The sequence below is a fragment of the Raphanus sativus genome, chromosome 2 (genome assembly GCF_000801105.2).
Source record: "Raphanus sativus cultivar WK10039 chromosome 2, ASM80110v3, whole genome shotgun sequence".
NCBI classification, from domain to species: Eukaryota; Viridiplantae; Streptophyta; class Magnoliopsida; order Brassicales; family Brassicaceae; genus Raphanus; species Raphanus sativus.
In genome coordinates, this window is record NC_079512.1 from 2,673,275 (window position 1) to 2,687,352 (window position 14,078).

General features: G+C 33.9%; 1 protein-coding gene and 1 long non-coding RNA gene across 2 annotated transcripts; one reads left to right on the forward strand and one right to left on the reverse strand.

Annotated features, from left to right (window-relative positions):
• Positions 1-1,720: 1,720 nt before the first annotated feature.
• LOC108840118 (transcription factor MYB8) lies at positions 1,721-3,780 on the reverse strand. The gene is given in 4 exon segments (XM_018612942.2): positions 1,721-2,038; positions 2,040-2,469; positions 2,585-2,714; positions 3,417-3,780. Coding segments are annotated over 4 exon segments (786 nt in total). The 5' UTR covers positions 3,550-3,780; the 3' UTR covers positions 1,721-1,945.
• A 3,154-nt stretch (positions 3,781-6,934) lies between these two features.
• On the forward strand, positions 6,935-7,769 carry LOC130498674 (uncharacterized). Its single transcript, XR_008937621.1, has 2 exons — positions 6,935-7,382; positions 7,466-7,769. It is a non-coding gene; the product is annotated as an uncharacterized LOC130498674 (long non-coding RNA).
• Positions 7,770-14,078: the final 6,309 nt, after the last annotated feature.

Sequence of the window (14,078 nt, forward strand, 5' to 3'; positions counted from 1 at the left end):
GATACTGATAGAATCACATGATGATATATATGAATTATTACTATATTCTTTTATGTGTTGAGGGATCCTTCATTGAAATGGCATGAAACCCTCAAATATCCATATAGGGCTCATCATGTGTAGGAGAGAGATAGATGAATACACAGAGAAAAGGTACAGTCAAATTCAGAAACAATGATCATGCATGTATAGTAACTAAACACTTGTTCTTTTAAATGATAGAGAAAATGAAATTCAAGAGGAATGTTGGCCAAAAGAGTGAATCTCAAAGGAAGAACAGGTCGTCAGGTTTATCATAAGTCGATCATGTTGGAAATCAGACTGGTATAATAAACAAAAAAAATCAAGAGAGAGGAGAGAGAAGTGAAATTCTCTCTTTAGTCTCTTCATCCCTATCGAAAACCCTAAGCCGCCGCCTACTTTTTGCTCTCTCAGGCGACTGACGGCATCTCCGCCGTAGGTCTTCCTCTTCTGTCAACCGGTCCGTGTATTCATCGTCTTCACCCTCTGCTATCTCCTCCTTGTCTCTCTTCTTTGCTCGGTGCGTCTGGGTCTGATGGGGTCTCCTCTGTCGGAGCAAACTGAAATCAAAGGGTCTTTGCTTTTCTCTGGACCACCAGCGAGGCGAGATGAGTCGGTAATGGCTGTGGGAGCCCTGGATCTACTTTTAGTCGCCGATTGCGCTCAGTTCTGGGTCAGATCTGAGATCCGAGATCCGCCAGAAGCTTCGACGCGTCGCTGCCGTCTCGTTTCTGCTCCGTCGTCTCGCTCCAACCGGTCTATTCTAGCAGTTAGTTTCCAGGGTCTGTAGAGCTCCTCCTCTCGTTGAGTGAAGGGTGGTTGTGAGACGCACCACCGAGGACCTCTGTTTCTTTAGTTCAAAAGACGGCTCCCATGGTGTACCTCAGCGAAAGGGTTAGCTTCTCCTTCCTGCTCCCATCTTCTATTTCTAGGGTCTTGAGGACTACCCTTGATGTCGACGTCTCTTGCGGAAAAGGCGAAGCTTGCGCTTTGCAGTCAGGTCACATGTTTCAAGGAGTTCCATTCTCCTTACGTGCTTCATTTCCCCTTCCAAAGCTCCCGGAAGATAGCTGATTTGTAACTTGCTCTCTCTGCTGCATCTTCTGTGTCGCGTAGCGGATTGAGGGGCTGAAACTACCGTCTACGCTTGACCGTGTTCTTCATATTCAAGTGGCATGGTTGCAGGTTTACATTCTTGCTCTCTTCTGTGTTAACTTGGGCTTTGCTCTGTCGGCGTCCTCCTCCAGCGGAGCTCCGGGGCGTGAGCCAGGCGCTTCCGTCGATGCCTGCTGGGAGCCACTTCGGTGAGGCTTGATCGAGCTCGCCTTCAAGTTATTCTCTTGCTCTCTGCTTCAAACCAGTCAAGCAAGAAGCGTTTTGGTTTGGGAGCTTAATATGGTTGTCTTTGTGCTACAATGTAGTATTAACTTCAAACTATCCTTGTTAGGTTGTTTGGTGTTAATTGTGTAGGTTCTTTGGGGTTTTTTATCTTTTTGAGGCTTCTTGAATTTGACTAGCTGAAAAACAGTTTTTGGTTTCATTCACTTGGTAACCAAACTTCATTAAGTTTTAATGATATTTACAATTTAGCAAAAAAATCAGACTGGTATAGATCGCCAGTGCGATTCCTGATGACATGCACACAAAAAAATTACATGGAGCATACATTTTTTAAGGAACTCACATTTCAAAATAAAAATAAAATAAAATATATATTTTTTTATTTAATCAGTAATATGGTAACAAAGCATTATTACAACTAATATATTTTATACATACAAACTTACAAAACAATGTAAATATGAATATACAAAAAATAAAAAGCTGTTTATCTTTACAAAAAAGGTTATAGCAAATAAGTTTTTGCATATCATGTAATATTTTTATGATAATAGACAAAATATTTTATTTTGTATGAGCCTCGTTAAGCTCTGGACCGACCGTGTAAATCGTAAGACTCAATTAATGAGTAGTCACTGAAAGCAGCCACGAAGCCAGTCGTCGCAGTAGTAGTAGCTAGAGTCACAAGGCAACTCATCTAACGACATCGTACTGATCAGATTCTTATCAATCTCCATGAAACAACCAATCACTCTCTCCTCTTCTTTCTTGCTGCCTATCATCACCTTCTCTTCGTCATCGACTTGTCTTGGTTCCGAAGATATCATCACAGTCTTGATCCTATCGAGTCCAAATTTCCTCGAGGAGATTCCAGCAGCAAGCTTGTTAAGTAGACGTACAGAGCCTGTGGAGGAAAGAGAGAAAGAACTAGTAGAAGAAGAATGTCTCCGTGCTGGAGACGACCTGGTTGAGGAAGTGGTTTTGATTGGCCCATGGGTCATCGGATCTATCCCACTTCTACGGAGTCTTTTCTTAAGACACGAGTTCCAATGGTTCTTGATATCATTATCTGTTCGGTTTGGCATTTGCTTTGCTATTGCTGCCCACCTTATATATGTAATTATGCATAATCATCAGTTTAATTATGTTATCATAATATATAACAGAGAGTCAAGGTGTGGGTTGGGTTGTAACCGTTGTATATAATGACAAATTAAATTACCTGTTTCCAAGAAGGGAATGAAACTTGATGATATCTTCTTCCTCCTGAGCAGTGAACTTGCCTTTTTTAATACCAGGCTTCAGATAATTCAGCCACCTTAATCTACAACTCTTTCCACATCTATGCAGACCTTTTTATATTTCATTTTTGAAAAAAAAATCAGAAAATGAGGTGAAATTATCACTTCAATAGCGGCAAGCAGGTATTGTTATAAAGATTGATTTTTTTTTTCCATCAGACAGAAAAAGGAGAAAACACAATCACATAAACCTTTCTGATTTTTGGTCTAAAATTATACTAGAAATATTACTATCTTTTATAGCTATGCAAATTAGAACCTGAATTTATACATAAATCATGATAATACGTAATCAGGATAATACTTGGTTTTCATGGGTTCACATACTATCACTATAGAAGTCTATCAATAAAATAATCGGATAAATCATGTTTTACAAACATCTTTACTGTAAAATAACATGTAGTACTCTCTCTAATATATACTCCCAAAATCGAAAAAAAACTTTCTAAAATCTGTATAGATGGACTTCTGCCAGAACAAATTAGAACCAACAAAAATTAAAACCAACAAATATCGAGAAATAATAGAACCAACAAAGTAAAAACAAAATCATAAAAACAAAATCACTGATCCTCATCAAATTTAGTCAAAAAAAAAATTCTCTGGTCCGACATAAACTGGAATTACAAAAAAAGAAGACATAAACTGGAATGTATAGATCCTGGCTTTGAAAGAGACACAAATAAGTGGTCCGTACACAATGTATGCATATATATAGGGTGAAACTGAGAAAAGTACAGATTTTATTACCGGCTCTCTTAGGCAGGGCACCCCAGTCCCTGACACCGTATTTGTTGATATAAGCGACGAGCATCCGGTCTTCCTCTGCCGTCCACTCTCCCCTCTTTATCCCGTCGACGTCAAACCATGTCGTCCTCCCCATTTTGAACCAACCAAATCTCGTTAAGTAAATATATACACTTCTCTCTGGTAAATTTGAGCTTTTCACTTAAACAGTTAATGTATAGTCAGATTATAATGACCTTAAACAACAATGAGCTTTAGAAAAAGTACAAAATGATCAAAGTGAATTATTGATTTACTGTCTTTGCTAAGAGAATTTCAATTATTTATGTAAGGCCTTCTCACTCTCTCACTTTATACAGAACTTGAATGGCCTTTTGTTGAGTGAGGAAATGGGGATGTATATACGTATATATATAGTCACTTCCTTGTTATTGATGCTGATACATCCTTTTCATTTTTGATTCTTCGTTTAAGATAGTATTGTTTTTAGTTACTATAATTATTCTGTATACGTTAACATGATAATTCCAAGAAGTTACACATTCACAACACATGATACAAATGATCATTTATCGATTGGTACAACTGGTTAAGAAGCAGTAGCAATATGTTGTAAAAACATTATACTGCAGAAGATGTATGTTCTCGTTAAAATTTGAAGAATAGTAGTATTATGCAATTTTTAAATTAGCATAAAAGTTAGTATATAATATATTTATTTTAAAATAATATATATTGAATTATAATATATTTTAATAATACATTTGTTATTAAAAATAATGAATTTTATTTAATTATATAAATAAAATTAAATTTTAATATGAAATATTATTATTTAAAAAAATAAAGTAAAATTTATTTTAAAATCTAAAATTTATTTTTGGATATAAAAATATTTTTTGATATTATTTAATAAATTATTATTATATATAATTTATATATAATAATTATTATTTATTTATTGGTAGAGCAACAAATGATTCATATATAATATTATCACAAAAATTAATATATGACATATAATTTATTTCTCAATAATATATATGTTTATTACATAATATATAATTTATATATATATATATATAAATTATATATATATATATCATCTTATGTTTTATTAAAAACAATGAATGATATGTGCAATTATATAAGTTATATTATATTTTAAACGTGAAATATTATTCTTTTAAAAATTTAAAAATATTTAATTGCAACTTTATTTTAAAAATATAATTTTTATTAAAAATATAATTTTTATTATAAACATAATTTTATACTATTAAATAAATTAATTGATTATATATACTTATGTTAATGCAAAAACTACTAGTATTCTTTTAAAGTGAATTTACAAGTCTCTCTTTAAACAGAAACGCAACAAGATCAATATCCTTTTTGATTTGTTGCTCTAGCCTCACACATCCTAAGATCGAATACAAGATCTCTAGAACCTCTCGCCCTTAACCTTAGTGTTATTCACTCGCTTCCAAGCTTAGTGAACTCTACTCTTATGGTAAGAATATAATTAGTTCGATAACCCTAATACACAGGTCGAGTATTACTATATATACAATACAGCCAAGACAAGTCGGCTATCTACGTCTATCTACCCAATATTCATTATCTACCCAAATATGGTAAGTTCCCTTAAATTTTCTCCAAGGTATTTAAGAATTTCCTATCCTGAAATCTCTCTTCTCCAAGGTGAATCTCCTCAAGTTTTTTCCCCAAGATGTTTTTGCATTAACTCCGCCTGGTTCGCAATCCATTCTTCAAATCGCAATCTTCATCTTGACTTGTTTTTTCGCATGTGAATTATCTGTCGCAGACTCTGTTCCATTCGCTGATGTATTTGCAGGTGAATCAGAACGTCCATCTGATCTTTGTATCTTCAAATTATTTTAATTTTTTATATATTCTAAATGCAAATATTTTACCAAAAGCTTCATATGAAAAAATTGAAAAAAGAATATTTGTAGAGTATTAGTATTGGAGATCTCGGGGATTACGAGATCGCCCTGAATATATTTGGATGTAACTATTAGGAAATATATCATTAATGTATAAGTTGGATTCCCTATTGTATTATGTAAAGAACTTACTAGACAAGTTATGTAATTTGTATAAATAAGCCTATTGGCTAAGTTAATAAGATGAGAGAAACTATTCTACTTCTTAAGTTTCCTCCAAATTTATTATCTATTATGTAAAGATCTTCAAATTATTTTAATTTTTTATATATTCTAAATGCAAATATTTTACCAAAAGCTTCATATGAAAAAATTGAAAAAAGAATATTTGTATAGTATTAGTATTGGAGATCTCGGGGATTACGAGATCGCCCTGAATATATTTGGATGTAACTATTAGGAAATATATCATTAATGTATAAGTTGGATTCCCTATTGTATTATGTAAAGAACTTACTAGACAAGTTATGTAATTTGTTTAGTAAATTCTTTACATAATAGATAATAAATTTGGAGGAAACTTAAGAAGTAGAATAGTTTCTCTCGTCTTATTAACTTAGCCAATAGGCTTATTTATACAAATTACATTACTTGTCTAGTAAGTTCTTTACATATTAGAATAGGGAATCTAACTTATACATTAATGATATATTTCCTAATAGTTACATCCAAATATATTCAGGACGATCTCGTAATCCCCGAGATCTCCAATACCCTCCCGTAAGCTCATATGTGGTAACACGTATGAGATTGGACAATCATCGAATTATCACTACAAGAAAAATGTGTTTTAATAGCAGACGAGGATAGCGTTTCTTACGATTGTGCTATGATTGATATACCCGTATTTTTAAGATAGCGTTTGTATTTTCAAAAACGCTATGATAGAGTGATATATTTAGAAACGCTACGAAAACTTAGGATTTAATAACATATATTTAGAAACGCTATGAAAAACCTAGGATTTAATAGCAAAACTAATTAAAACGCTATGTTTGGATTTCTAAATCTCTAAACCCTAAACGAACTTCTATACCCTAAACTCTAAAATGAACTATAAAACTCTAGTATTATCTTACTTCTAAGTACAAATCTTAAATTTAAATTTCAAATTTATCCTTTTTAATCTTAGTATATAACTTCCAAACCCCACAAACCTTAATTCCTCAATCAAACTTTATACCTTAAACTCTAATATATATCAAACATATATAAACCATACATACATCCACTAAATATAAACTTTAAATCTAAGTTTTAACAATATAACAAATTTCAAATCTACATCTTTCACAAATCTTTAACTAAAAACTCAAACTATTAATCTCTCAAAAATTTGAACCCTAAATCATAAACATAACTTTTACACAAACTAATTACATAAGCCCTATGATGGAGTTATTTAAAATCACATAACCACAAAATTCTAATCGAAATTTATATTTCAAATGTTAAATTATAATATCTCATTTTTGAATTAAGACAATTTATAAAACAATTTAAAAGTAAAGTAAAAACAATTATATTATGTTTTTTTCTCATGGCCATTGATCTATTTTAATCCAAGGGTCAAAACTATTCTTTTATCTATCTTCAACCTTCTTTTTCATTGGTTGATTTGCTTTCTCAAAGATCACAATTTGTAACCATTGATGAAATATAATCCAAAGGCCACAAATAAATCTCTCTCTTTCTCATTAATATTTTCATTTAACGTCGTCTTCTTTTTCTATTTTATTTTTTCAGTCTCTCTTCATCGCTTTCTTTCTTCTTCTCCTGCAACTAAAGCGTGAACATGAATCCATGAAAGAGAAGCAGCTGGTTGTCGACCACCATCGAAGAATCTGGGCTCTGTTCACGGCGACCTGCATCATGGGACTCCTCTCACTGTAACAAGGCTCCTCGCGCAGAGCATATCCCAGATCCGTGAAGGTACACATCGAATCCCAGATCCGGCAATCACACCTCCTCCCACCGCAGTCACCTCTCCTCTCTTGCGGTAACCTTTGTTCTTCGTGAATATTAAACTCCAGATCTGAGAGCATAGACTTCAATTGTTTCTGTGTTTTGATTATTCTCTAGAGAAAGGAATCCAACACGCCAGGGACGTCTTGGGAGGGAGCATGTCTTCTCTTCACCGACGCCTGAATCCCAGGGACGAAGAAGAAGAAGAACCATGGCTGGATGGTCATAAGATGAAGAAGACAAGAAGACGGCGGCTGGGAATAGGTTTAGATAGTAATTAGGGTTAATCTTTGTTTAGGTTTTTGGTTTATTTGGTTTAATACTTTTAATTTGTAAATCATATTTTTTTTTGTAAACCAGTTTAATTATCAATCATTTTATTTAATAAAAAATTAAATATATAAACGAGTTTAATTTTTAATTATGTTTCTAATTTTTTTTAAAATTTTTTTATAATAGAAATAATAACGAAAATTATACGATATTAAAGAATATTTAATTGCAGATAGAAAAGCGCTATCGTAGCAGAAAAAAATGTAGCAGTGCTAAAAACCGCTATTTAAAGTGCTTGACCTATTATAACGGGCGATGATACATCGCTTCATAAACCGCTATCGTATCGATAGATAGCGTTTTTCATCCGTTTATAAAAGCCATTTTTCTTGTAGTGTATCTTCATGGTGTTTATACCCCACCATAAGGCCATCAGTAGCGTTTATACCTCGCCACGGTCATCAATAGCGTTTATACCTCGCCACGGTCATCGATTAAATGAAGAATACTGTAGTAGGTGTGTATCTTCATAATCTCATGCTACCAAGTGAACTGAACGAACCCTTTTGATTCATGCTCAAAGTTCACAGCAGCAACATCATCAATTCATCACTCCTTCGGATCAGTATATACCCGTTGAAGTCATTATCAATCATCTTCGTGACTACCACCAAATTCGTAGTAGATTAATAGTCACATAAAGATTTGTAAAACTACACATGTGAATATGAACGGACAATCAAAGATCCATGCTCATAATTCACGTAGTGTCATCAATATCATATGTAGCCCTCTTTGTAGTATGAGACCACGTACTCTCTTCTTCTTCTTTTTTTCATTTTTTTAATAACAAAACCAAAAGAGAATAAATCAAAGAAGAAGAAAACAAAAACCATAATTATGATAATCAAATTCGTTGTCACAAAGAGAAAAAGAAGTAACACATAAAATTCCAAAACTGAAAGCAAACGTGAAAACTTTTTTTTTTATTTAGAAAAGAATAACAAAACCATAACCCATAGGATATTTGATATTTGGCTCTGATACCATAATAAATTTGGAGGAAACTTAAGAAGTAGAATAGTTTCTCTCGTTTTATTAACTTAGCCAATAGACTTATTTATACAAATTACATAACTTGTCTAGTAAGTTCTTTTTTTTTTTTGAAAAATGGCAATCTAGTATGTTCTTTACATAATAGAATAGGGAATCTAACTTATACATTAATGATATATTTCCTAATAGTTACATCCAAATATATTAAGGGCGATCTCGTAATCCCCGAGATCTCCAATAATTAGCATCTTGTAAATATTTTTAAATGTTTTTATGAAAAATGTTGATTGGATAATAACAAACATACTATTTATGTTAATACTCTTCTAATCAAGTCCTAAGTACCTGCATGTGAATCATAGTCCACTCAAGGTCAGGGACGTCCTGATATGGTGGAGACCCTAAACAATTTAGTAAGGAATTTTCAAAAAAAAAAAATTTTACAAATCGGGGGCCTTTCTCCATGCTAATTTTTGTAAAAATTTTGGGGTCCTAAGCGAATGTTTCACTTCGCTATGCTCAGGACCACCCCTGCTCAAGGTCTCAAGTTCGTGTTCTCTATCGTTCAGACTAAAAGCCGAAGAAACAAAAGGAAAATCCATCGTTTCAAATTCTCACGATCAGTTGACGATATTTAAAACGAGAAATGAGAGAATGTCAAGCTTGTTTGTCTCCATCCATGTTTTTCTTCATTTTCCACGTGCTTAAATGACTTTGTTTCCTAGGTAACGCACGAGATTCGAGAAGAAAAAAAGATGGATTCGTTTTGTTTTGTTTTGCTTTTTTTTGTGAAACTATGCTTTTTTCACCCATTAATAAGAATCTTAAGGGCCTACGAGGTGCGGGGAAACACCCATCATCCAAAACCAGAAGCAAAATAGGAGTATTGTGAAAGCAAAATATATGTATTTAACTAATTTATTTTGTTACAATATATATATTATATTTAATTAATTGACGCTTAGAATCTCCAAGGGGGAACAGAAGCAGCTAACTATCATGGTCATGTGTACACGTAAGGATCAGCGATAATAACTCACTACGAATATCACTCTCAATGCATCAGATGCTACGTTCTTTTTCCCCCGCACTTTGACATATTAAGGTCAGATTAAACGCTCAGACACACAGTACTTTCTCTTTATTTTCTTATGATATTATTTGATTCATAAGAATAACTTAGGACAATCTTTCTTTTTTTTCTTGTCAACTGTTACAGTACAATCTTTCTTCATTCCCATAATATTCAAGTATTAATATATATATATATATATATATATATATATATATATTTTATTGGGTGCACATTGTGTCTTTTTGAATTTTAACAAGTAGGAGTATTAGTTAGTTTTTTGTTATTTCTTTTTAGAACATATTATTTTGTTACAAACCATCCTAACCAAAAAACCCTGATTGATTAGACACTCCATTCAATTTTTATTTTATTTCAAATTGTATCTTTATCGTTCGCTTGAACGCTAAATTTGATATACAAGTTGAAAATTATCTATAATTAAATTTGTTAACATGAAACTTTTTACTAAGAATAGTATGACAACGTCACTGTTTCACATAAAACTCCTCTTAACCTTAATTGTCGGCTAACCTAAGTCTAGACCCGATCAAAAACAAAACATAATTTTCTCTAATATAATCTTTCAAGTTTCTTCTTTGGTTTATGACAGCGTCACTGTTTCACATAAAAACTCCTCTTAACCTTAATTGTCGGCTAACCTAAGTCTAAACCCGATCAAAAACAAAACATAATTCTCTCTAACATAATCTCTCAAGTTTCTTCTTCTGTTTTGTGTTGGCCTTTACAAAAGCGATTTGGGGATAAGAGTTTTTGTGTCGGTTTTGGGATTTATCCATTTAGGGTTGGATCAAAATTGATTAGGGATTTTTTTTATGACTTAAGATTAGCCAATTTTACTTTCTATTGATGGTTTTGTGGTTCGATTTTGTAGATTAGGGTTTCGTTTTCATATCTATTTTGTAGATTAGGGTTTCAGTTTCAAATTGAAACGAGGTTTATGATTACGATCCAATGAGTAGTCGATTTAATTATCTATAAACTCAGTTATGATGGTTTGTTTGTGGATTTTTAGATTTCACTCTCACTGCCTCAAAGTTTCACTAACTTATTTTTTTGTTCATGATTTAGATATCAGCTTGTGGAGATAACATTAACGATAATCAACTTGGAGAAGGGATAACATCAGGAGGAAATCAAGGTGGTGTAAGGAAAAGGTCGGCTTCAGAGAGATCAAGTACTGACCTTCCTCCACCTACAAAGAAGAAACAAGTTCACATAGCAGAAGTGTGGCAGCATTTTATTCAGAGGGAAGATGACCGAGCATAGCCGACTGTCGATATTGTGGTCAAGACATAGGATGTGACTCCAAGAAGAGTGAAACCAGCGCCATGAAGAATCATATATCTCAATGTAAGTTGTATGAACTCTTTAAATCGAGTGGGAATCAGACAATGCTAGGTGGTGATAACAGTGGTGTAGTGACTGCAGTGAAGTATGATGTTAGATTGTTTAGGAGATCTGTGAATGAGATGATTGTATTGAATGAGTTGCCGTTTGCTTTTGTGGAATCCAAAGGATTTAGGCATTTTTGTAGGAATGTGTTGCCTATGTACACGGTACATTGTAAGAGGACAGCAACATAAGACATATTTGGAATGTTCTTGAGAGAGAAAGCAACGATGAAGCACTTGTTCAGTTATGAGAAGAAGAGAGTCTCTCTAACCACATATATATGAGTTGATCCTGCAACTTCTTGCAGCTACATGGTTGTGACGGCTCACTGGATTGACAAAAACTGGGATATGCAAAATAATATCATTAGCTTCAAACCAGTGACATATCACAAAGGAGAGACGATTGCTGAACACATGAGTCAATGTCTTGAGGATTTGGGGAATTGAGAAGGTTTTTACAGTGACAGTATAAAACGCCAAGGGGAATGATAAGGCAATACGACTGTTTACAGCAGCTTTTAAGCAAGTAAGACCAGATGCTTTAGTTAGGAATAGGGTGTTGTTGCATATGCGTTGTTGTGCCACGTTTTAAACTTGATTGTGAGGGATGGTTTAGCTGATGTAAAAGAGAGTATGGTGGCTATTAGGAATGCGGTCATGTATGTGAGATCATCTGATTCACAGCTACAATTATTTGAGTTTAGGGTCCTCACAGGAAAATTCAGTAGAGGAATCTTGTCTTTGGACTGTATTAGAAGGTGGAATCAACATATCTGATGCTATCTGCTGCGTTGAAGTTTAGGGTTGCTTTTGAAAATTTTTTAGCAGAAGATATGTTGTACAATGATTACTTCACGAATCAGAAGAGAATGGACATAAAAGGGTTGGACCTCCAACTTCTCAAGGGTTGGATGAAGTGCAGAGGTTAGTGAAATTTATTAAGATCTTTTTGAGTGCACGTTGGCGTTTTCAGCATCCAAGACAATGACTTCAATTATATGATACAATGAGATTGTTGTCATTGAGAGGAACCTCATCAGTTTGAGCAACATCAGAAATGGACTTCTACAAATTCAAGCAAGGGAGATGAGAAACAAGTTTGAGAAATATTAAGATTGCCTTATCAACATGAATCCGCTTATCATCATCGGAAGCGTGTTTGATCCAAGAAACAAGATGCAGTTTGCTTGCATTTGCTTCGACAAGCTCTATGGTAAGAACAGTGTCGAGAATACCCATATTAGAACCTCAATTAGGACATTACTGAAAGATCTGTATGAGGAGTATGTAGTGAAGATGTGCCCACAATCTGAAGGAGATCGTGTTGGTAACACTAGTGAGAATGTGGATAGTGAGACCGGTAACACGTTTGACATCTCTGATGATGATGAAGAGTATGAGGGGAGGGATTCTTTGTACTCAGAGATGGAATCCGTGGTTGCAAATGATGAAGGCATTAGCGAGCTTGATATTTACCTAATGGAAAGACCAGTGCCATGAACCTCAGACAGGATGGAAAGAGAATTTGATGTTTATTCATGGTGGAGGCGTAATTGTGCTAAGTATCCAATCCTATCAGAGCAGGTGAAGGATGTTTTAGCTATCCATGTCTCTTATGTTGTTTTCGAGTCGGCATTTATCATTAGTGGTAGGATTTCAGATCTTTATCGGAGCAGTCTAACCTCATATATGATCGAAGCACTCGTATGCACACAACCGTGGCTTCAAAATAATAACTATACTGAGAAACTTGCACGTTTGGTTCAAATGTTTGAAGAATTGGATTTTCATGAGTCTTTAGGTAAATATTTCACTCCTTCTTTTAATACTTTTGATTGTGAAGAATTGGCGTGTGATCCAACTCGACATCATCTCTTGGGCTTAGGCCTATCTGCAACCTATCACAAGAAACAAAAGACATAAGGAGATGGGCCTCGGTGAATTTGAGAAAGGCCTAGAAGAAGTAGACTTACCATTTATTGGGTCCAGGATAAAAGGTTGTTATGTAACAACCTTTCTTCTTCTGAGAGATATCTTCTCGATAGAGCTCTCTGCAGAAATAATCTCCATAGTTAGCATAGAGAGAGAGAGAGAGAGTATCGAGCTTCTGTAAAAACACAATACACAAAGATATAGTGAGTGATCCTGAAGGAGATGTACCCAGACATTGACGGGGAACTTTAAAACTTGATTGCATCTTTCTTCTTCGATCGTTTCTTTTCTCTTCCTTTTGTCTTTGTTAACGCACACAAACGCGTGGTTGGAGTCACGATCTAGCCATTCGCGAGTGATCCTGCAAGTACAACGATCAAGCAAGAGAGTTAGCAACAAGTAGATCGAAACAAGCGAGCAATGAACAAGCAGAATCTTCTACATTGATGCATTTTGTGCTAATTATATTTGTCATTGTGTAGAGACTATGGAACTACCAAGTCAACCTAAGAATTAGAGGTAATGTCATCTTCTTTAATCTTTAATGTTCTGTCTCTTTACTTGTTTACTTTGTAATTGTATTTTCTGAAGTGATTTGTAACTTAATAACTTGCATGTTGGAGTGTGAGAGTGAAGGTGTTGATGGCTTGTTCTTTTTTGGTTCTCATTCTTTATTTTTGAACTTAAGTTAACGTTTTTTTTTTGTTAAACTACCATTTGAATCTATAACTCTTTGCCTTTTTAAATATGTGGTTGCTGCAAAGAGATTTAAATTCAAAATGTTTTATGTAAATGAATGTATTCGAAATGGATGTATTTGGTTTGAAGTTTGAACAATGGACTAAATGTATTGGATTGGGAAAAGAATGTATAGTGTTTTAATTTCTTGTGTGTTTGATTTAGTACCAACCAATTAACCGGAATTAACTAAAGTTCCGAAATAAAAAAATAATCTGTACAAATAGAAATATTCCGAAAT